Here is a 23151-nt window from a genome sequence, read left to right as displayed (position 1 = left end):
TTGTATTTTGACTATCCTTAACTCCAATCACTTCTTTCTATTAACCACTGAAGCCGTATCATGGCCTTGTCATTTTCACTTAGCAGTTAGCTTTCTCGTGCGAGAAGAATTTGCAAGGTTTGTCCTTGACTTCTTTGTCCCTCACTTGCAGTCTTGTACATCACTCATCACATCCACACAAAAATTCTACTCCTATATATTGTAATCAATAATTAGTCCAGAGACTTGCCCATTATTTATTTATTTATTTCTCAATATTTGATATTTGAATTGAAATTGAGTAAATTTGAATTCACACATTGCAAGACTCATTTTTTAAAACGATGCTCTCAATAGAACTTTTTCATTTTCAGAAGCTCAAAATTTATGATTGACACTAAAGGGTTCCTAACTATTCATGTTACAATTACTGATTAAAAAATTAAAGCGCTCAGTTTGTTATAGCTACAAAAAAAATCAGCTTTAGCATACTTCCGTACGTAACTAATTTCAGTTAAATGATCATACGACATATAATGACACATGGCATATATTTAGTGAATGCTTGATTGTGAGTAATCTTTGTATTAAAGTAATTCTCTTACTCCCTCAATAGATTTACTGTATCAGTGGCGGAGTCTGAATCATTTTTGTTGAATAAGAGTCAATTGACTCTTCTTTATCGGAGTTATAGATAGATCATTTCTTGTTTAAAGTATATGTATTATATGTTGTTTATTTTGATATATTTATTTATTTTAAATATTTTTAATGAAAAATCGGATGATTCTGATTGTTATTAGCTAGTTTGTATAATTAAAGGGTTTCTTGCCTTCAAATATTCGTACTCAAAATGATAAAGGTTTTGAATCTTTCCTCTAAATGGAAAAGTACAACTTACTCACGTTCTTGCACCACTTGCTTTTGATCTTGCTAAGTTAAGTCAATCTATGATTTTAGATACCGCTAAGAGAACGGAAGAAAGAACGCAAGAGAATTGCTTGGAAAGATAGTATTGTAGAGAAATTTGTTGATTTTTAGTTGATGTTTGTATAAAAATGGTTGCCCCTCTATTTATGCTACTAACTTAGGGCTAATATGTAAATAATAATAGTTATGTAAGTTCCTACATATTTACAAATAAGTCTTTTCTCTAGAATACTCTACAATCCTATAATATTTCAAGGACTTTCTATGTAATTCTATAATTTTTCAAAGAAAATATCTATATTTCTCTAGATACATCCAAAAAATTGTCTTTCTCCTATGTAAACAATCCATATTGGCAATTTTCTTCCATGTGGCACTTACGTGATACTTATGGATCGTCACATTAGTTATTAGATAGATTGTTTTTCCTAAACCTAAAAAGCAATAGAGAACTTCACTTGCAAAGTGAACTTGGAGACTTTAATTTATAACTATATATTGTTCATTTTTTTTCACTAAACATGTTCTTTAAGAAACCTCGTCGTATGTGTCACCTTAATTAGGATTAGTAGAGATAAAAGCGGTTGGATAAATCAATTATTTCCTTCATTTTAACTTGTCCCCTATAACAGAAATACATTTCATTTTTAGCATATCAAAAGTATCCTTTTCTTCGTATATTACCATTATTAGCATTAATTATTTATTCCTTAAATCAATTTCTAAAATATAAGACTGAATATCAATAAGTATTATGATAAAATGTTTATATTAATTATTATTTCTTGAAAAATGTACAAATTTAAATTGAACAAATTAAAGTGAACGGAGGGAATATATAGTACGAAACTATTTTGAAAATAATAACCAAATGCAGTACTAATCTCTTTTGATTTATTTTTTATCATAAACATCAAGCGTTATGAGTACATTTGCAAATATATTTTAGTGGATTTGACATTTTGACTTGACCCTTAACTACTATGATCACCTTCAATGGTCACCAAAAGAAATATTTGTTAGAAAAATCATTTCGCCCTTTTTATGTTTCTTTTTTAAAGCAAAGTGCGCTTGCTTTGAACATTTTGTTGTTGAAAAAACAGCAAAGTGTGCTTGGCATTTGAATTAGCCGGGGATCATTCGAAAATAACTTTTCTATTATGGATAAAGTTTACGTACACTTCACTATTTGTAAATCTCAATTACAGAATTCTATGGGTGTGTTATTGTTGTTGCTCATTTAAAAATCACAATTAACACAAAATTGCAGTATCTCAATTTAAAAATCACTACACTAAAAATGATTTTTAATGGCAATTGATCAAAGGTAATAATTTAATTACCGTTAAATATATACGTTTAAAGTCAATTAGCACTCTGTAAATATCTCTAAAGCCTATAACGATATTGGATCCAATGACAATTAACTAATGCCGATAAATTTTTTATCACTCTTTGTTATATATATATATATATATTATCGTTAAAAACTGTTTTGTTGTAATGATAATTAATATACAATACACATTTATAAAATTTCATAAAACTAAAATATTTATAAAGGTCATCATTGAAGGGAAAGCAACGTCCACTTTGAAATAGTCAGTAAGCTGACAAATACATAAATTACAAGACAATATAATTTTTTTAAACAAAATTGATGGTAGGTGTTACAACAAACAGAACACTGAACAGGTCTCAATTTATTATTCAGCTAGATCAGCTACTTTACCATTATTTTACAAATATGCTTATCTTTGGAGAATATTGTTTGGTAAATTGATTATAAAATAAAGTAATCCCACTTATTCAAGATCTAAGAGTATAAATCTATTAATTAAACTAAGGCAGGTGGTATTACTATTAAATCTATAATATTAGCACTAGAATATGCCACGATGCGGTTTTTCATCACGAAGTTTCCAAGAAGATGGCTCAACTTGGAAAATTTGAGCAAAAGTACCAAATCTGACTTGGTAGTTCTAGTACCAACATGGGTTGTGGTGCACTGGTGAGAGTGTTTAAGGTCTCGAGTTCGAGCTCTGGGTATGGAGAAAATCCCGTTGAGAGCGCCACCCCCGAATGGGCCCTGCAGAACGCGATCCAAATTTAGTCGGAGCTCCAATTGGAGCTCCGGACCCCGAATGGGAAACCAAAAAAAAAAAAAAAGTACTTCTAGTACAATAAGTCTTAGTCTCATCTTTTGAAAACATCTTTCTTTTTCCTTTTTTCCAAAATTGATGGATAAAGAAATGAAGTATTGGAGGTGACCATTGAGATCGAAATAACAAGATATCATGCGAAAGCTAACAATTATAAAATTTTAAATGACGATAAATCAACTAACAAAGAAAACTATACTAAAAAAAACATAATATTTTGATATGATTTAACCAGTTGACCTACATATGAAAAACTAATAAAAAAGAGTAAAAAACTATATAAATAATAATCTACCGCTAAACAAAACTCTTAAATCCTTAAAGAACCATATTATTGCAAATATTATTATGTTGTCTAGCGAATAAAGAATCTTCTATTTACAAACGTCCTTCAAGAGAAATATAAGTATGAAAGAGTTCATTTCCACCAAGAAATTAAAACCTTTTTTCATCCAAGATAGATAATTCTAATTAATGATAGAAAATTAAGATAAATCCTAATAGTAAGTATACACAAATGATCATTCAACTTTTATTTTATCATACTATAAATAATTAAATTACCACTATTTATATTTATTCAACTTGCTTAAAATTCACAAAAAGTGATTAAACACTTTGCTTTTATCAAAAAAGTCTTTCACCTTATTGGTGATGGTGCGATTTTCCACTTTGTAATCGTCTCGTCCTTTCATCTACCTCCAATTTTATTTTATTTTTTTAAAAAACATTTTCATGATACCTAAGCAAAAGTGAGTGATTGTTTAGTTACAGAGATAGTTAAAAGACTTTTCCTTATAGTAAAACAAAATTGAATGATTTTTTTGTTACAAGGATTGTTTGATTACTTTTACGATATTTAGCTAAAATTAAATATATTTTTTATTATAAAAATAATTTAATAACCTTAATATAATAAAATGAAAATTAACTAGCCCGAATTATTGCATTTTTCCTTGCGAAACAATGAAGAGAGTCAAAAACTAATCTTGTTGAATGGTTTTCTTATTCGTGGTCTTTGCTTTTTTCCTAACCAAACAACTTTTAGAAGCTGTCCCACCATAATTCTTCAATTCCCATTGAGTCGTGGACAACATTACTTTCTGCATAAACTCCTAGGATAGTTGCGGCAATTAGTTAATTAAATTATCGTTAAATATATATTTTTAGTCACAATTAATATTATTTGTAAATATTTTAAAAGTTTATATTAATATTAGATTCAATGACAAATAATTAATACTAGTAAAAGCTTTGACATTCTTTATTAATATGTATATTTTTTATCATTAAAAACTATTTTTGTTACAGTGTTATTCTTTTAATCATTAGTGAAAAAATAAAAGCCAAAATTAGTCGTCAATATGAAAGCATACTTTGCAATTGAATGACGGAAATCTATATAAATGACTTTGTTTTATTTTCTTTCTATTTTTTCTTTTAGTTTAAGATAACATATCATAATCTTATCACTCCTAGTATATCCACATATCTATTTGAATATCCGTATTTCCACAACATGTATCTTCTGAATATATAAGTTCTTCACTGGCCAACACTCCACCTATATAACAAGAACAAGCTACCTATCACTCTGTAAGTTATAACTAGCAAGTGTTTGATTGCTTGATCATAAACAGTTTTATCCGATAAACTACTTGCTAAGAGCCTGAGGCAAAATACAATCAAGAAAAATGAATGAGTTATTCTTTATAACGTATTTCAATTTTCTCTATAATTTGAGAAATCTGTCAAAAAATATTTTTCTTAGTATGCTAGGCAAGACTTGTACCTCCTATGGTCAATCCATCGATTTTATAAGCTTGCTAATATTTCTTGGAGAAAAAGTATAAGAAGTACTCAAGTATGAAATCTCAATGTTGTATACAAATTTTACACACTACGTATATCTGAAAAGTCAAATAAACCAATTTGAATATGAAGTGACACTATATTTTAAACTTACTTTACAAATTAAATATAATGCAAAAGTCAAATAAACCAAATTAAAGACAAAAGTGTCACTAAATGAAAAAGAAATCGAAAGACTTATTTAAGTTGGGGGTGACTCTAGTACTTCCTCCATTTCAAATAAACTTATTTAATGTGTTTCTCTTTTTACATTATCATTTAAAAAATATTATTCAATTTAAAAAAATAATATTTTATCCTTATTTTTGTTTTAACATCTAATCTCTTTTCATTAAATATTTACTCTATTTATATGTCACACAAAATAATTAAATTGTATGCCGTCTTCAATAACAATTACTATTAATAAGGGTAAAATGAGAAAAAATAATTATTTTTTAAAAATTTCTAAAATAATAAATAATTTTAAATAAATATTTTTGAAAATCACTATAGATAATTTGAAATAATGGAATAATTGAAAATCCGCATTAAATCAATAAGATTAAAGTAGTGTAGAGTTCAAATCTAATGTTTTTTCCTTCACTTACTCCCCTGTCTCCAACTCATTCATAAGTTAATCATCACCCAATTTTTATTTTACTGAAATAACGTTGTAAGATTATTTTTGATAACATAAAACTCGTGCAACTTTATTCAAATATACATAAAATTCACTAAATATATATATTTTTTATAACAAAAGAATTACTACTAATTGAACTTTGCTAAATATCTCAATAAGTCACTAAACAATTCTCTTGTAATCAAACGTCATTCAACATTACTAGAATATACATAAAAAAATCTTTTTATTCCTCTTAATGACTTTCTATGATGTTTATTTAAATAAATAAAATTGAGTAAATAAAAAAAACATTTAATGATTTATAATTTTATATATATACTAGTACTAGTATATACATTGAAGATTCTGTTTACGCGTACGGCTGTCTACTTGTCTCCGGCTACTACCACATAAAAGTCAAACTCCAATTTTAAGGACATTATGGTAAATTCATTCATTGTCCACTTCGATCTTATAATCCCAACTGTTTCAAAACTTTTTTTTGTAGAAGTTTTCTGTCTCTTTCCAAAGCATAAAAACAGTTATTCCATTTCTAATTTCAAGTAAGTATTGTTCAGTCTTTCTTTCTTGTTTTTCACTAAAAAATATTACTTTATTGAATGCTTTTTCAAGCAAAGAAATTTTTAGGCCGTAAGTTTCCAAGAATTTTCTTTCTCATCATATTATGTCCGATCTGTCAGTTACTTTCTCTCAAAGCCACTGCTTTTGTCCTCTATAAGAGGTAGTACAACATTTTTTCAACTCATTGTATTCCTTTTTATCACTTCTTGATTTTGGGATTTATGGTTGTTGCCTTCCTTGCAATTGCTAAAGTTTCAATCTTTTTCATGTGGGTACTGTACTAATGACATGATCTGTTTTGATTCTTCTTTATGTGACCGTTATTCTTGTTTTTATATGTAAAGTTGTTTGCTTTGCATGGTTTTAGTTTCCATATTGCTGTATAGAAGTTTATGGGGTTGTTGATTTCGTTCCTCCATTTCTTTAAGTCTATTTCTTTGATACTTTAATGCTGCTTGGCGTCCCTGTTTTGCTTTTAATTTACTTATGGTTCACAATTGGTTAGGTCTTGTCATAAAAGCTGTCAATTAAAACTTAATAGAGTTGTAGTTGGAGACACCCCACAAGTTAGGGGTAATGTCTGCGTATATCTTAACCTCCTTCTCCGGACCTACACTGGGTATGTTGTTGTTATTGAAGAGTTTCTAGTTGGAACTTGTTTTTTTTTTTTAACTCTTATTATGTGAATTTTCTCTTATTTGGTCTTCATGTTTGCTCTGTGTGTTATTTGGTTTGGGCAAAGTCTAATGAAGTTTCTAGCTTCAGTGATGTTAATTTAGCTTTCCTTCTCTATTATTTTGCTTAAATTTTATGGTTTTAGTGTTGCACACTAAAAATACTACTCCCTCTGTCCAATTTTAAATGGAGCAATTGGAATTTCGAGATTCAAACTTCTAAAATTTTAAATTGAATTAGGACATACAAGTTTTAAGTTTTTTGAAAATAAAATTTGTATATTTGAAAATCACAGAACAAGTACTATAAAACACAATAATTAACAATTTAAAATATTTATAAGGCATATAAAGAAATTCCTGTCTAAGCAAAACTTGATTGATCTGGAAATTCCAATTATGCCACATAAATTGGGACGGAGGGAGCTTAGTAGTGCTTCTTTGCTCAAACTGTTAATTCTTATATCTCTTTTTAGGGAATGAGATTATTGAGGATAATTTCTGTGGAATTTAAGTAAGACTGAGGATTCAATTTGTGATGGAAGAAAAACCATTCCCTGCCTGGTCCTGGTCTGTCGATCAGTGTCTGAAAGAGTACCAAGTAAAATTAGAGAAGGGTCTAAGCATTTATGAAGTAGAGAAGAGGCGAGAAAGATATGGTTTGAATGAACTTGAGAAAGAAAAGGGAAAGCCTTTGTGGAGGCTTGTTTTGGAGCAGTTTGATGATATGCTTGTCAAAATCCTCCTTGGTGCAGCCTTCATCTCATTTGTTCTAGCTTATCTGCATCAGGATGAGACTGGAAAGTCAGGGTTCGAGGCCTATGTAGAACCCTTAGTAATCCTGTTGATCTTAGTACTCAATGCAATCGTCGGAGTTTGGCAAGAAAGCAATGCTGAGAAAGCACTAGAAGCATTAAAAGAGATGCAAGGTGAGTCTGCAAAGGTACTCAGAGATGGATATTTAGTACCGGATTTACCAGCAAAGGAGCTTGTTCCAGGGGATATCGTGGAACTGCGAGTTGGTGACAAAGTGCCAGCTGATATGAGAGTTGCCACTTTAAAATCCTCAACCCTAAGGGTTGAACAAAGTTCTTTGACAGGGGAGTCAATGCCAGTTACTAAAAGCACTGATTTCCTTGCTATGGATGATTGTGAATTGCAGGCCAAAGAGAACATGGTTTTTGCTGGAACGACAGTTGTGAATGGTAGCTGCATCTGCATTGTTGTGAACACGGGGATGTGCACAGAAATTGGTAATATTCAAAGACAAATCCATGATGCGTCAATGGAAGAAAGTGACACCCCTTTGAAGAAGAAACTTGATGAATTTGGTAATAGGCTTACATCTGCCATTGGCGTTGTTTGCTTACTTGTGTGGGCAATCAACTACAAATATTTTCTTTCCTGGGAGGTTGTGGATGGCTGGCCTTCTAATGTCCGTTTCTCATTTGAGAAATGCACATATTATTTCAAGATAGCTGTTGCTCTTGCAGTGGCTGCAATTCCCGAAGGTCTCCCAGCTGTAATTACTACTTGCTTAGCTCTTGGTACAAGGAAAATGGCACAAAAGAATGCAATAGTGAGGAAACTTCCAAGCGTGGAAACCTTAGGATGCACAACTGTGATTTGTTCAGATAAAACAGGAACCTTGACTACCAATCAAATGTCTGTGTCAGAATTCTTCACATTGGGAGGGAAAACTACAGCCTGTCGAGTTTTTGGCGTCGAAGGTACAACTTATGATCCTAAGGATGGGGGAATAATGGGCTGGAATTGTTCCAAAATGGATTCTAACTTGCTACTCATGGCTGAAATATGTGCAATCTGCAATGATGCTGGGGTCTTCTGTGATGGTCGTCTGTTCAAAGCAACTGGATTGCCTACTGAGGCAGCTCTTAAAGTTTTGGTGGAAAAGATGGGAGTACCAGATAGCAAAGCAAGGAGCAAGATTCGGGACGCACAGATTGTATCGAGTTATTTGATTGATCGCAACACAGTTAAATTAGGTGAACATAACTTTACTTCACTCATCTATCTATGTGCTACTATTTTCAAAAACCAATGTATTGAGATTCTTTTTAATATAGGATGCTGTGATTGGTGGATGAAAAGATCAAAAAGGGTTGCAACATTGGAATTTGATCGTGTTCGCAAATCCATGGGTGTTATTGTGCGGGAGCCAAATGGGAGCAATCGACTTCTTGTCAAGGTTGTTTCATGTCCTTTATTGTACATCAGTCAATAGTAATGGAGTCCAGTGTAGTTGCATATTTTTATTTGTATAATCAGTTTCTGAACTACATTAGACACTAGAGATAATTGGTCTCTAAAATATTTTCTTTCTTTGTCTGTTGGCTTCGATATACTCAGTTTTCTAGAGAAGTTGTTATTTTGAGTCTTATTCTAGTAATCTTGTTGGCGTGCTGTAAGCTGTATACACCTAGGAAATTTCAATTGGCAAGCAACTGAGTCTGTATTATCTTTATCTATAGTAGTAGGTTCAATGTTGTTCCTTTACAAGATGCTGGGGCAGGTTAACTGTTTTTAACGTTCTCCGGTTCCCAAAAGTGGAAAAATGGGCATCAACAGTTTTTCAACGTTCTTCAGTCTCCACACATGAAAAATGGACATCAACAGTTTGTAGTGTTATCTGTCTTTTCTGCAAAAGATGCTTCTGTGTAGTTAGTTCCACAATGAAGTCATTTACTCTTGGAAATGCTTAGGTTTTATTTGATGATGTTGAACTTACCACTTGTTCAGAAGTTGAGCTTGGTAATGTGTTGATGTCTGATTAAAACTTGTTTTGTCTAGGGTGCTGTTGAGAGTTTGCTAGAACGTAGTACATATGTTCAACTTGCAGATGGATCAACTGTTCCTATTGACGAGTCTTGTAGACAACTATTGTTGTTGAGGCACTTGGAGATGAGCTCTAAGGGTCTACGGTGCTTGGGCTTGGCATATAAAGATGACTTAGGTGAGCTTTCTGGATACTATGCTGCGACTCATCCTGCCCACAAGAAGCTGCTTGATCCATCCTGCTACTCCTCCATAGAAAGTGATCTAGTTTTTGTGGGAGTTGTTGGTCTAAGGGTAAGTAGGTTTAAGTTTCCAAGAATAATGCATTACTATCTAGAAAACCTTCATTTTCCTTATAGTTTGACTAAATGAATGAAATGCAGGACCCCCCACGTGAGGAAGTTCACAAGGCAGTAAATGACTGCAGCATAGCTGGGATCAAAATCATGGTTATAACAGGAGACAATAAATCCACAGCTGAGGCCGTTTGCAGGGAAATTCAGTTGTTTTCTAATGGTGAGAATCTTAGGGGGAGTAGTTTTACTGGCAAAGAATTCATGGCATTTTCCTCTCAGCAACAAATTGAGATATTGTCACAAGATGGAGGCAAGGTCTTTTCTCGTGCTGAACCCAGGCACAAACAAGAAATTGTAAGGATGCTGAAGGAGATGGGTGAAATAGTTGCAATGACTGGAGATGGTGTCAATGATGCACCTGCACTAAAACTTGCTGACATTGGAATAGCCATGGGCATTACAGGAACTGAGGTGAAATAAGCTTTTCTTGTGTGGACATTACAACACATTTTCTGAATTGTTATATTAGTGCTCTCAGTCCAATTATTTAACCGTGTACTACCTAAAAATACACTCTTGAAATAGGAGAGTAGTGAGGTCTTCTGAGGGACTGGTCGACAGCTGTGGCACTAAGTTAATTATCTAAATCTTTAGAAGTACCCATATGATTGAGCACCCTGCATGCGATTTTTTCCTGAATATGTTTAACTTGTTGATCAATTAATTAGCTGATCAAAGACTTATATGTTTAGGTTGCAAAGGAAGCTTCTGATATGGTTCTGGCGGATGACAATTTCAGTACTATAGTCTCTGCTGTTGCAGAGGGACGTTCGATCTACAATAACATGAAGGCCTTCATCAGGTTAGTCTTATATTTCTGGTATTGAATATGTGATTATTCCTAGAATTAGTCATGCTCTCTTTTTACTTAATTTCATTTGTATTCTTTGCTGATGCAGATATATGATATCATCTAACGTTGGTGAAGTCATCTCCATTTTCTTGACTGCTGCTTTGGGCATACCAGAATGTTTGATACCTGTGCAGTTGCTCTGGGTAAATTTGGTAACAGATGGCCCACCTGCTACAGCTCTCGGATTTAACCCTGCTGATGTTGACATAATGCAGAAACCACCTAGGAAGAGCAACGATGCTCTCATAAACTCCTGGGTTTTCTTCCGATATATGGTCAGTTTGGATTGCTATTTCTTATTCTTTGATGTGTATTACTATATGTTGCTGCATTTGTTTTGTATCTTGCTACTTTGCGGTCTCTTTTCTTACAATCCCACGTCGGATACTGCCCTTTTGTGCCGAGGGTCTTACATTCTGATTCCTGAGATAATTTTCAGGTCATTGGTTCTTACGTGGGCATTGCAACTGTCGGTATATTTATAGTGTGGTACACCCAGGCTTCTTTCCTTGGTATTAATCTTGTGAGTGATGGCCACACACTTGTTCATCTATCACAGCTTCGCAACTGGGGTGAATGCTCAGCATGGCCAAATTTTACCGTGAGTCCATTCAAGGCTGGTAACCGCCTGATTACCTTTTCTGACCCTTGTGAATATTTTACTGTTGGTAAAGTGAAGGCCATGACACTGTCACTCTCTGTCCTTGTGGCAATTGAGATGTTTAATTCTCTCAATGCCCTCTCTGAAGACAACAGCTTGATCAAAATGCCACCTTGGAGAAATCCTTGGCTTCTTGTTGCAATGTCAGTCTCGTTTGCCCTACATAGCCTGATACTCTATGTTCCTTTCCTAGCAGATATATTTGGTATTGTCCCACTAAGCCTAAATGAATGGCTTCTAGTCATCTTGCTTTCTGCACCTGTTATTCTTATTGATGAAGTCCTCAAATTTGTGGGAAGGAGAAGAAGAAGAACTAAACTAAAAGCTGCATAATGTATTCTTCTAGGATATGCTCGAGTTTACTATTGACTAAAGGAGGTTTGATTAAATGTATATTGTTCAGAAATGAAAAATCTATTTGGGGTGATAGTTTTTGAGGAACTCTGTAAGCTATATAGCCTTTGATCACATGCCCTGGAAGGCTTCTTGTTATCATAAAATTCAAGGTTTCTGAAGCAAAACCTGTTGTGTTTTTCCCTGATCCTTTCTAGGAGGGGTTTCACGTATTATAAATTCTAGTTTGTATAATTCATTTATTGAATCTGCTATCTTACCATAGATTTTGATGAACTTAAACACCTTTTTCTGGTCTTGGTGCTTGAAGTTATATATCTCCTCAATCAGTGCTATTGCTGTTGTTGTTGTTGTTGTTATCTTTTTCCTTTTTCTGGGGGGTGGGGGGCTGGCTATTAGTGATCACAACCAGGAGGGAGTTAATTACATTAGTCTTGTGTAATTCGAGTTGGTGGAGGAGGAACAACTCTAGACAGAATAGGAAGGAGAGACATGTAGGTCCAAAAACTATTCAGTTGTTTTTGCTAAAAATTCTATTCAACAATAGAATCCAAATCAATATCCATGGTGCTTACATCAAACTTTAATCTAGTTGTGACTAAATCAAGCAGTGAATATATCTCATTTGATTTTGGATGGGATTTATCCTCTACTATAAACTTGTGAATATCACCTCCCTCCTCAATGAAGCTATACCCTGCTGCTTTTGTAATCTGAGAGGACTTCATCAGTTTCCTTAACCTTGCAACACCATCCCACCGGCCAGTTCTTGCATAGATGTTTGAGAGAATAACATAATTCCCAGGATTCCATGGCTCCAACACAGAAAGGAATTCGGCTGCTTTCTCAGCCAGTTCAACATTGCCATGGAAACTGCAGGCCCCAAGAAGAGTTCCCCAGATAACACAATCAGGTCTCATTGGCATGCTTTGTATAAGATCATAAGCTTCCTGCAATTTCCCAGCCCGGCCTAAGAGATCAACCATACAGCCGTAGTGTTCCAACTTTGGAGCTATGGAGAACCTTTGCTCCATCAATTTGAGGAGTTCCCACCCCTTTGCTACCATGCCTCCATGTGTGCATGCTAAGATAGCTCCTACAAATGTTACATCATCAGGTGCATTTCCTTCTCCCTGTGTCAACAGCAGGACAATCATGTAAATTCCACTGTAAAATTTCATTCTTGCTGCTGTAATTGGATGTTCATAGGCATTACAACGGCAAATAAGAACGAAGAGAATAATTGCGAAGGCTTACCAGCATTTGGTTGAAAAGCTTAAGGGCTTCATCACCTTTTCCATGGACAGCTAACCCCATGATCATGGTATTCCAAGAACACAAGTTCCTCCCCCTACCAATCTCGTGAAAGAGTTGCATTGCCCTATCAATTCTACCACATTTCGTATACATTTCAAGCACCGCATTGAAAACAAACATATTCTTAAAGTATCCATTTGCTCTTGCATAAGCTTCAATATTCTCCCCAACCTCCAGCGCCCCAAGATTTGCACAAGCCGGAAGAACACTAGCAATTGTGACTTCATTAGGCTTTACCCTTCTGTCTTTCTCCATTTCCTTGTAGACAGCTAGTGCATTCGCATACTTCCCATTTTGCGAGTAGCCTGAGATCATTGCAGTCCAGGAAATCACATTCCTTGAAGGCATAACTGAAAACAATTTGAATGCTTCTTCCACATTTCCATTCTTGGCATACCCGGCAATCAAAGAATTCCAAGTGGGGACATCCTTCATTTCCATCTCGTCGAAGAGCTTTCGCGCAGAAGGCAACAAACTCATTTTAGCATACATGTCAACAAGTGCAGTCAACGTGTAAATGTCAAATTCAAAACCCCATTTGATGAAATGGACATGGAACATTTGGCCTTGAATGGGGCTGGAACTATTGGTGCATGCAGCAAAGAGAAATGTGAAGGAGTGTGGGTTAGGGGAGCAGCCTTGCCGGCGCATCTGGATGTAGAGAGAAAAACACCGGCTGGGAAGTCCATGGGAAGAATAGGCTTGAATGAGCTTGTTGTAGAGGAAAGCAGTTGGTTTGGTAATATTGTCGAACACTTTGTGGGCGTACGGGATGTTTGGAATTTCAATAAGCTTAGTGATCAAGAACTGTGTAAAGTCGATGCCATTTCGGAGAGTGTTGCCGTGTATTTGTTTCAGTTGGTTCATAAGAAATGTTTGATGCAAAAATCTATCTTACAATTCGAAACTCGGTGAATAATGAATAGGATTAAAAAATCTACCTTATAAGAGATTTAAATGGTGTTAAAAGTTGGTATTTGTAAATATCTGTCAGACTTGTTGGTTCCAAACAACCTTCCCAAGTGCAAAGACCAAAATAATTTTTTAATGAACATTGACACACCTTGGCAACGCTTACTTATTTAATTATTCTTGGATCGGAGGTTCAACATAGAAACATAGTTGGATTTTTGTAATCGATCTCAACTTGTTTGGTATTGAAGTGTAGTTATTGTTGTTGGAGCAACGAACAAGAAGTTGTGGACAATTGAATTTGATATAACAACTACATCTTAATCCATAGTAAGTTGGGGTAGATTATATGAATTCTCACTTATCAAGTGCACAATTTAATCTCATCTAATTTAATCCATAATCTGTATTGTGAAGATTCAGTCATATATTGACTAGTTTTACTGTAGTTATTAGACTACTGCAACCCTATCTTTGGGCTCGGACCAATAATGTGAGCAAGCTCATGGAGTTGAAATACTGGATTTGATATAGCGAAAATTTGTTCATGTACAAGGCATATCCAAATATTGTTCAAATTTAGTAAAGAAAATCAATAAGCTGAAGACGGAACAGACCTTACAACTACATATAGTGAAATTCAAACATGAGTGGAATGCTAGCTGATGAACAACATTCCAAAGAAATGCTAAAAGAGAAAAGACTGCCAGTTTAGCGAGGATCCCGTCATGACAACCAAGTGTAAGAAGAAACAAAAGAATCAATAAGCTATTACTTTGATCAGTAAAGAATTCAGAATATATTACAGGTGAATCAATTGGCTATGACTAAAGAATTCCATTACATATTTTACAACAAAGACTTGAGTAACCACTCTATCATGGGGAGCTCAGCCCAAATTGCTTGTTTCCCACTTACACATAAATCAGGTTTTATCAAAGTATTTGATTGTTACTCAACCCCTATTCTTAAGAATGCAAGAATTTCAAAAGAAAAAAAAAATTATATTACCAGTGGTTTCCTGAATGTTCACCACGATTGCCAGAAAGCACCACAAGATATCAGATGTAAGGGCTTTGCATTTCACTTAAACCAGGGCTACCATGCAATCTTCAGTCACTCAAACTCCTGCCTTCCTAACTGAGGTTCTTTCTCATGAAGGTGGGGTTTTATGCTATCTTGCTCTAGTCGCAACCTAACTGTAACCAATTTCTTCATCTAATTGCACTGTGTGCGCCTTCAAGGATCATGGCTCTGCCTTAGAAATAAGAGGACTGGTCATGAAGCACATTCAACTGAGCAAGTACCTTTGCTGCTACAGATTTGATGTTGCTAGTTCCTCGTTGTGTCAAGTCGACTAAAGGCATTTGAGCAGAGGATCCATACCTCTGCTTGTATTCCAACAACCTAAAAAGTCTTTCTAATGAATTCAGAACCTTTTCTTGCAGTCTAGGGGAAGGACTATCAAGTAGTTTTATCATTGATGGTATGGCATTTTCTTCAGCAAGAACTTTAGCACCACTTTGAAGTTTTTCATCCTTAATTAAAGTCAATAAGGCATCCAAAGAAGCTTCACAGGCTCCAGGATCGGGATCCCCAAGAACCCTCACCAGAGGTCCCACGGCGCCAGCCTCTACCAAACAAAATGAAGTTTCTAGTGTGCATATCCCTCGATGAATAGGGCAAAGTTCTACTTGTGAAGGTGAGAAGCACCATAACCCCGAACGCTTTGGGATTGTACGACTCAGTGTTTGTGAATTCTCTGAAAGCTGTGCAAGACAAATTGCAGCTCGGTTTTTTGTCAAGCTTGTTCCCAGGTCTAGCAGTCGTATCAGCTTGGGAACAAGGCCAGCTATCCTCTGTGTTGGTTGGTTTATTGAGACTGTGAAATGACATAATGCCCCGACAGCATTTTCTACCAGCTGAAGCTTACAGGAACTCTTATGCTTTACCTCATCAAGAAATTCAGAAAAGACGGGAAGTCCTTCCGCTGCAAAAAGCCAATCAGAGATTTGAGGAGATTTGGGAAGGTTGGAGGTAATCCCCATTGCAGAAGCAATCTCTTCTTCGTCCTGCGAAGTCTTGATGATCTTAAGTAATCTTTCAACAAAGTTTTGATCCACGTACTCCTGGATCACACCTCCATTGCCATTTTCAATCAAGCAACATAATAATTTGATTGCATCTGACCGTACATTTGAATTGCTATGCTCACAGAATTGCACTAGTATTTGGACAGCTGAGCACTGTGGATGCAACATTCTCAGTATTGAGTGAGAAAGAAATTAAAAAAACAAGATATAAAATACTAATGGAGCCACCTTTAACAGCAAAGCTACCACTATTTTGAGTGGGAAGCATAAAGATAGCAGAAAACGTGTCGAGGGCAGAGCACAACTTACACGTTAATGTGTATACATTCAGGGTGGTGCATAAGTGGGTTTGTGTTTAACTATATTATAGTATGAAAAAGTAGAGCAACAATTAAGTTTTTCAATTTGGGAAGTGGTCAGCTTTGGCATTATGATGTAAACCCCATGTTTGCAAGAATGGGCCTATTTCAGACCACACCATTCCATTCAAATGAAGGGAGTCATCAAGACTTCCTAGTTCAATTTTGCGAGAGTAGAAACGAGTTGCTGATATTCTCTGATTGACAAAACTAAAGAATATCCAAAAATCCTTTAGTATCGAGGAGCTTGACAGCAGGAGCATCAAAAAGTAAAATGAGTAGTAAGAACCATAACGTAATCATATAAAACTGTAACAGTCTGTCAGTCGTTATGGCTAAGCATGAGTTTTGATCATTTTCCACAGAAAGGAATTCTATGTAGCTGTCTCATGATATTGCTTATAACAAGTCTCAAAACAGGTAGCATCTCATATGCAAGTTTCAAGAAGGATGTACACTAGTAACTCAGTTAACTCTAAAAAGCAAGTGTTAGTTACCACATCTGTTGCTGCTTACTTAATGGGTGAATTTATTTGGGTAAAAGTAGATTTCTTGATGACGATACATGCTATTACTCAGAAATACTACTTCTTTCCTAAGAGGGGAATACCTGTGATAGCTTGGTCTTGACATTAGCGGCAGATGGAGACTTGCACATGGCGCAGAAAGCCTGGAGTATGCTTTGCTGCACAGCTGGGCCATTCAAGTTTACTAGGGAAAAGAGTTCATAAATGTCGTCATCAGCATCAAGCAGTGAAAGCGCTTCACTGCTTGCAGAGAAGGCAAGTTTTGTAATAGTGGCGGCTACAAGTTCCCGCAGACTTTGGGAGGCTGTGTGACGGTACAACATATCAAGCAGTGGACGCATAACACCTTTTCTGATCATCTCCTGTCCATTCCTTGGTAAACTAGAGAGATTTAGCAGAGCTTTCACGCCTGCTTGTTTCACTTCAACTTCACCATGTGACAACAAGGAAAGAAGGGAATCTAGAACTCCCTCCTCAAATAGAGATGACTTATTATGATCTGTCAACTCCATCTCTCCTAAGGTTTTTGCCATTAGGAGCTTCACATCACTGGATCCTGTTAGGTAAGGAGAAGATAATTAATGGTAATGATTTAGTACTCCATAAGTAAGCAAATATTAGAGCAGACTCTAATACAAGAAGCTGTTGAATGTAAATTTTGCTCTTCTACTGAATTGTGTGTCCAAGTATCCACATTGAATTCTTCTGTCATCACTCCTATCAATGGACATAACTGTAAGATTTTGCTAAATGTATTGGGCACTTTGCGGCTTCGGCAACATTATATTGAAAAAAGAAAAACAGATGTGCTGTTGACAAACTTGTAACTGATACTCTACTACCATTACAAAGAAATAGAGAATTCATCCATGTTCAATAACAAGAGTGGAACCATTCGAACCAAAAAGGAGTCAATCTGACACAGCTTATGTGTATACATTTGTTAAGAGCAGGAGAACTTCACAATTTAAAATTTCCAAGAAGTACATTAGGAGGCATTACAAACTCAATTTGTGCCATAGGAACTATTTTTAATATTACAACAACATACCCAGTTTGGGGAAGGTGGTATGTACGCATGCTTTACCCCTATCTTGTGATAGAGAGGTTGTTCATGATAGACCCTCGTCTCAAGTAAAACATTTTAAAGAGGGTATGAAAAGGAAATACATTAATGAAGAAGCCATGATGAAAATAATGGATAAAAGAACAGTAGTAACAACAAATAGTACGATAATCGAAGCAAAGAGAAAAACATGTATAAAAAATGGAAGAATAAGTCAATACTGGATAACACAGTTATAGAAACTATTTGTAATATTGTCAACTGTAAACTATACAATCTCAAAGATCTACCGTGCCGCACATGATTACATAAGTAATAATGCTATTGGTTTAATGCTGAATTTTTTTCTGGTGCCATCCTCCATTAAATTGCCCAAGTATATCACAATGTGTAAGGGGTTCCAAATTATTATTTTTTTAAAAAAAAACTGTTCTCATCAAGCTCCCAGATCTTGGTAACTAATGACATGCAAACTGAGAAAGATCCGGCAACTACGACAAACTTAACCATTCTCAGGTTTCTATATATTCATCAAGTTATCCAAACCAAAAACTAAGAACCCACATCAGAAAAGTGTCGGGGTTCTTAAAGGTCAAAGACGGCAATATGATTGAGAAACTAACCTGAAGAAAGGCGTTGCAACAAGTACTTGAAATAGTTGGCCTGGGCCATCAGGATAACATTGTCATCAGAAAATGAAATGTTCTCCAAAACGTCTCTTGCATCTTTGGCGGCTTTGTTGTCATCACAGCTTGACATAGTAACTAACAGAAGTATGCAACCTTGAACCTTCCCAATGGACTCCTGAACTGACTTGCAATTTGACAATTCCAGTAACAATGCTACTGCTGACTTCCTTTCACCAATGCGACGTCCAAGTGAGCGAACAATAGATTCCAATGCACTATCAACTTCAGCAATTCTTTCCTGCAATACACTTAATGTGAGAGCCTTCAACAACTCATTAAAACTATCAAGGTTGCAGGTATGTGATATTATACTCTGCGCGTGATAACAAATAATTGATTCTGATTATACCATATTCCAAATAATTCATTCTGATTAATACCATATTCCAAATAATTCATTCTGATTAATACCATATTCCAAATAATTCATATATGCAAGTAAATGACTTCATGCCCATTTAGTTGACATTGTATTGGATCTAATTCTAGTCTGGGCGAGAAGCATGACATTTCAACATCACATGTCTGAAACCATAAGTATATATAGGAAAAATACAGAAAAGCAACAAGATCTAAATGACAGAAATGCGGGAGTCCAGGTCAGGGGAAATACAAATACATACAACTGGAGAAACATACTCTCCTCAAGGGTGTTAATTGCTCAGAGGTTTGTACTACAAAATTTTGCATTATCACATCAAACTCATCAGGATTTCTAATATGGTAAGTGTGATATTTTCCGGCATACACATCAACTCAATGTGTAGGCCTATAAAATTGCCAGACCTAGAATCATATGAAACTGTTAGAAAGAATGTACGATTTTCCTAACAAAAATCATAGGAAACTACACATAATGAACCATAAAATTTCAACAGCTAATTTCCATAAGCCCAGAAATGAATTTAACCTTAAAGTGCATGATATACTACAAAGGCTCTCTCTCTCTCTCTCTCTAAAGCAAATACCTAGTATAGATTTTCAAATGCAACTTGGCCCAATATGTCTCACATCAGCGATTAACTGTGAGAGATCCTTATTGCACTAGAACTACTTGAACTAACAGCATTTTTTCATATGGTACGACGAAATGCCATTTTTGACTGAACTGGGCAGTAATGGATCTCATACTCATACCTAATGACATTTAAATTATTTATTTAGAAAATTGTGTGAGGTCCACAATGCACCAAAGTGGATCATATGGTGCTCACATCCTATGTGGCTTTTCTACACTGTCAGTACCCTCTTAGGCTTTTCATGATACTGAAATTGTTGTGCCCCAACCATGGTGACATTGTCGGATGAATATGAACAAAGTCAATATCTTTGGTCAGCCATTTTCACAAAGATTAAAGTTAAAGACTTGAACCTAGTGACAACATTCAACATATACACTGTTTTCAACTTCCATTTCCCAACAATGTGAGAGATTAATAATCTTACATATAGAATGCAGAGACAATTTGATCTTATAGGCCCTCAAAGTAAAGAGGACACATTGAAAAACCTATAATTTTTCAAAAAGAATAAGTACCTTAGCATCATTATCATCCTTTGCTAGTACGCAGAGAACCTCAAGAACAAGATTCCTGATATCCCTACTTTTCAAATCCAGTAGCTTGATTAGAATAGGAATATAGTCCTCCATAATAACCCATTCTCGGTGAATTTCTCTCTGCTCACAAATATCCATTAGCTGTTCCAGGCAATTGAGAACTTCTTCCTCCTCGGCAGACGATAGTTTCAATTTCATGTTAGCTATAGTGATCATTGTATTACGGTCTTTCCATTCCTCAATTGACTGCCGCAGAGTTTTATTCGGCCGCATCATTGTGTTGTTCAAAGGTGTAGATGTCATGGGACACAAATTTCCCTCTGCCAACCACTTCTCTATTGCACACCTTTCAAACGTATGCCCTGAAGGAGTCTCAACAGGATCAGTCATAACCTCACGAGTGATCGGGCAATAGAATGACAGAAGTGGTTCCAAAGGTTGATTGCCCAATGATTTCCGCTTTATGAAGTACTTCTTTTCTTTTTCCTGACGGGATGTTGCAGCATCCGCCCTTTCTAGCAGAGCAATTATTTGGTCCATCTGCAAGGCCTCAGCCTGGTCTTTCCTTAGCCGTGCATTGTCTATTTCATCTTTGAATTCTTCAAATTCTCTCCTTAAAGCTGAGCTTTCAGTTGAAACTCCAATGGCCTCAGCAATTGAAACTAACAACTTGTTGGCATAGGACCGATCAACATTTCTCTGATGTATACCTGAGTCTATCTTCTCTAAAATCTCTTCTTCAGCTATGGCTGTTTTAAACTCGGCTGTACGCATACTATCAATCACCTGGACAATCTCTTCCTTTATACCCGAAGAAATGTCAAGAGAAGCTAAAGGAATGCAACTTAATGCACGGCTAATTTCCCTGGTGATATTTTGTATGCGCTTTGCATAAAGCCGACAATTCATTAAGAGATAGACCTTGTTTTTCTTACTGCATTCCAAGATAAGATGTCTTGCTTCCACTGTCTGTTGGTTAAGAATTTGTATAACATTTTCCCAGGGTGTGGAATCAGTAATGTTCTTCCTATTGATCTCCTTAAGAAAAGGAACAATACGATTCAAATAAGCTGAAAGTTCTTCAAAACTCTTTCTTTCTATAAAGACATTCTTGGAAGTAAGTACTATTTCAAGGATGCACTCCATAGTTGAAGAGAGGAGATCTGCAAAAGGACCACAAATCATATCTGGCACCATGTTTTCAGCCCGGAAAAACTCTCAAGGACCAAAGTTGAGGCTATCTCATCTCATGTGATTCAATCTAGGAAGTAGTAATTCCACTGGAGGAAAAGCCTTCACTTTACTTCATCTTACCTCAAGAAACCTTCATTATAGCTTCCAAGTATCAGAACACCCACTTTAAAAAATATGTACTATAAAAATTGGGGGTATGAGGAGGGGATTACAAGGTGGGGAATCGAACTGAGTTCAGTTAGTTAACCCAACCAACTGAGCTACTAAAATTCTCCTCACAAAACACACACTACTTAAAAGTTGTTAAACACAAAATCAGATTGCTACAGCTCAGGATATAGAATAAATGAGCTTGAATTTCGTCTCCAAACTTTATATGCTCAAGCAAATTGTGTTTTGGGGTTTTAGCTTGAGAACACAAAAGTTGAAATCTTGGTAAAAACTTTCTCAATTTTACAGCTTTTTCAAGAACATGAGATGAAAAAATGCTCAAGATCAAGAAACGGAATTTTTACATACATTCATTTGAAGCAAAAGGGAACAAAACAAGTAGAGCAAGGAGACTTGTTTAAGTCAACGAAAACTATACTAAATATGATAATATAGATAGCTGACCTGATTAAGGGTTGTTATGTTACAAAGTCTTGGCAAGAATTGTAAAAAAATTGATAGCCCAACTCAAATAATCAAAAGTTTTGTTGACTGCGCTAGAGAGTTAGCTGAAAAAACCAAATTGGAAAAATCGAAACCCAAACTCGAGATACATGATATTTTTGTTTTGGCAAGAAATGCAGGCGAAAATTCCAGGAAGTAATAATAAGAAGAAGATTAACAAAGTAGATTGAGAAATTGCATTGAACTTTTCCAAAGTGGTACAGTACAAAGGACTTGGCCCAAGTTTCTTTCTACGTGGGGATTCTTCCATTTTTTACTTTTACATATAGATACTATCATTTATTTCTACTTTCCAGGTCTATTTCAACCTTTTCATGCAATTATTCTCTTGTTTTAAAGGCATCTCCGATCCATTCCTTTATTTTACTCTCTAAATATAGAATTCTCTATTTTTTCAGACAATTAACTTCAATCTAATTCTATATTTTACTCTCTAAAAAGGAATATTTTTCTTTCTCCTCAATATTATATTATTATTTCTATTTCATTCTTATTTTCTTATTTCATAATATAAATCATTTATTTCTTTTTCTCAAATAATTACTTTATATAATTTTTAATGTGATATAAAATTATTTTTTATTCTAAATTTTTAAATAACATAAATTGCAAGAAAATATAATATAATACATAAATTAGGGGATAAATTCAAATAAAAGTGACATACAATTACATAAACACTCAATTTTCAAAATTATTACGTTGCTCCCATAAATGCTCTATTAATGCATTGCGGAGTTCAAAATAAGCATTTTTGTCCTTAATTTTTTTATATCTAGTAAAAATTGTTCAAATCGGAGATTTTATCTACCACCATTTCTATAGGTGGAGTTGGAGCCTCTACGACATCTTGAATTGGTGCATTGAGATCACGTTCATCCTAAATTATCATGTTGTGCAGTATAATATTTATATATATTTACTTACACAATTTT

General features: G+C 34.9%; 3 protein-coding genes across 8 annotated transcripts; 1 reads left to right on the top strand and 2 right to left on the bottom strand.

Annotated features, from left to right (window-relative positions):
* Positions 1–6054: 6054 nt before the first annotated feature.
* On the top strand, positions 6055–12119 carry LOC125864713 (calcium-transporting ATPase, endoplasmic reticulum-type). 6 transcript variants are annotated; one of them, XM_049544781.1, is made up of 8 exons: positions 6055–6113; positions 7283–8812; positions 8894–9015; positions 9618–9896; positions 9986–10369; positions 10651–10760; positions 10858–11086; positions 11251–12119. In XM_049544781.1, the coding sequence occupies exons 2-8, from the start codon at positions 7345–7347 to the stop codon at positions 11803–11805; spliced, it is 3147 nt and encodes a 1048-aa protein (XP_049400738.1). In that variant the 5' UTR covers positions 6055–6113; positions 7283–7344; the 3' UTR covers positions 11806–12119. The 6 variants fall into 6 exon arrangements, with proteins under 6 accessions (XP_049400738.1, XP_049400722.1, XP_049400731.1 ...); XM_049544765.1 differs by lacking the exon at positions 6055–6113 and adding an exon at positions 6147–6292; XM_049544774.1 differs by lacking the exon at positions 6055–6113 and adding an exon at positions 6304–6400.
* A 234-nt stretch (positions 12120–12353) lies between these two features.
* Positions 12354–14010, bottom strand: LOC125874597 (pentatricopeptide repeat-containing protein At5g08510). The gene is made up of 2 exons (XM_049555514.1): positions 13084–14010; positions 12354–12959 (listed from the first exon to the last, which is right to left on the bottom strand). The coding sequence occupies exons 1-2, from the start codon at positions 14008–14010 to the stop codon at positions 12360–12362; spliced, it is 1527 nt and encodes a 508-aa protein (XP_049411471.1). The 3' UTR covers positions 12354–12359.
* Positions 14011–14799: 789 nt separating this feature from the next.
* On the bottom strand, positions 14800–22334 carry LOC125867329 (U-box domain-containing protein 44-like). Its single transcript, XM_049547787.1, has 5 exons — positions 22157–22334; positions 20327–21671; positions 18724–19027; positions 17118–17590; positions 14800–16301 (listed from the first exon to the last, which is right to left on the bottom strand). Exons 2-5 carry the CDS (start codon positions 21542–21544, stop codon positions 15315–15317), a joined length of 2982 nt encoding a protein of 993 aa, XP_049403744.1. The 5' UTR covers positions 21545–21671; positions 22157–22334; the 3' UTR covers positions 14800–15314.
* Between the last annotated feature and the right edge of the window lie 817 nt (positions 22335–23151).

Source organism: Solanum stenotomum, chromosome 1 (genome assembly GCF_019186545.1).
Source record: "Solanum stenotomum isolate F172 chromosome 1, ASM1918654v1, whole genome shotgun sequence".
Classification (NCBI taxonomy): domain Eukaryota; kingdom Viridiplantae; phylum Streptophyta; class Magnoliopsida; order Solanales; family Solanaceae; genus Solanum; species Solanum stenotomum.
This window is presented reverse-complemented; position numbering and strand designations above follow the sequence as displayed.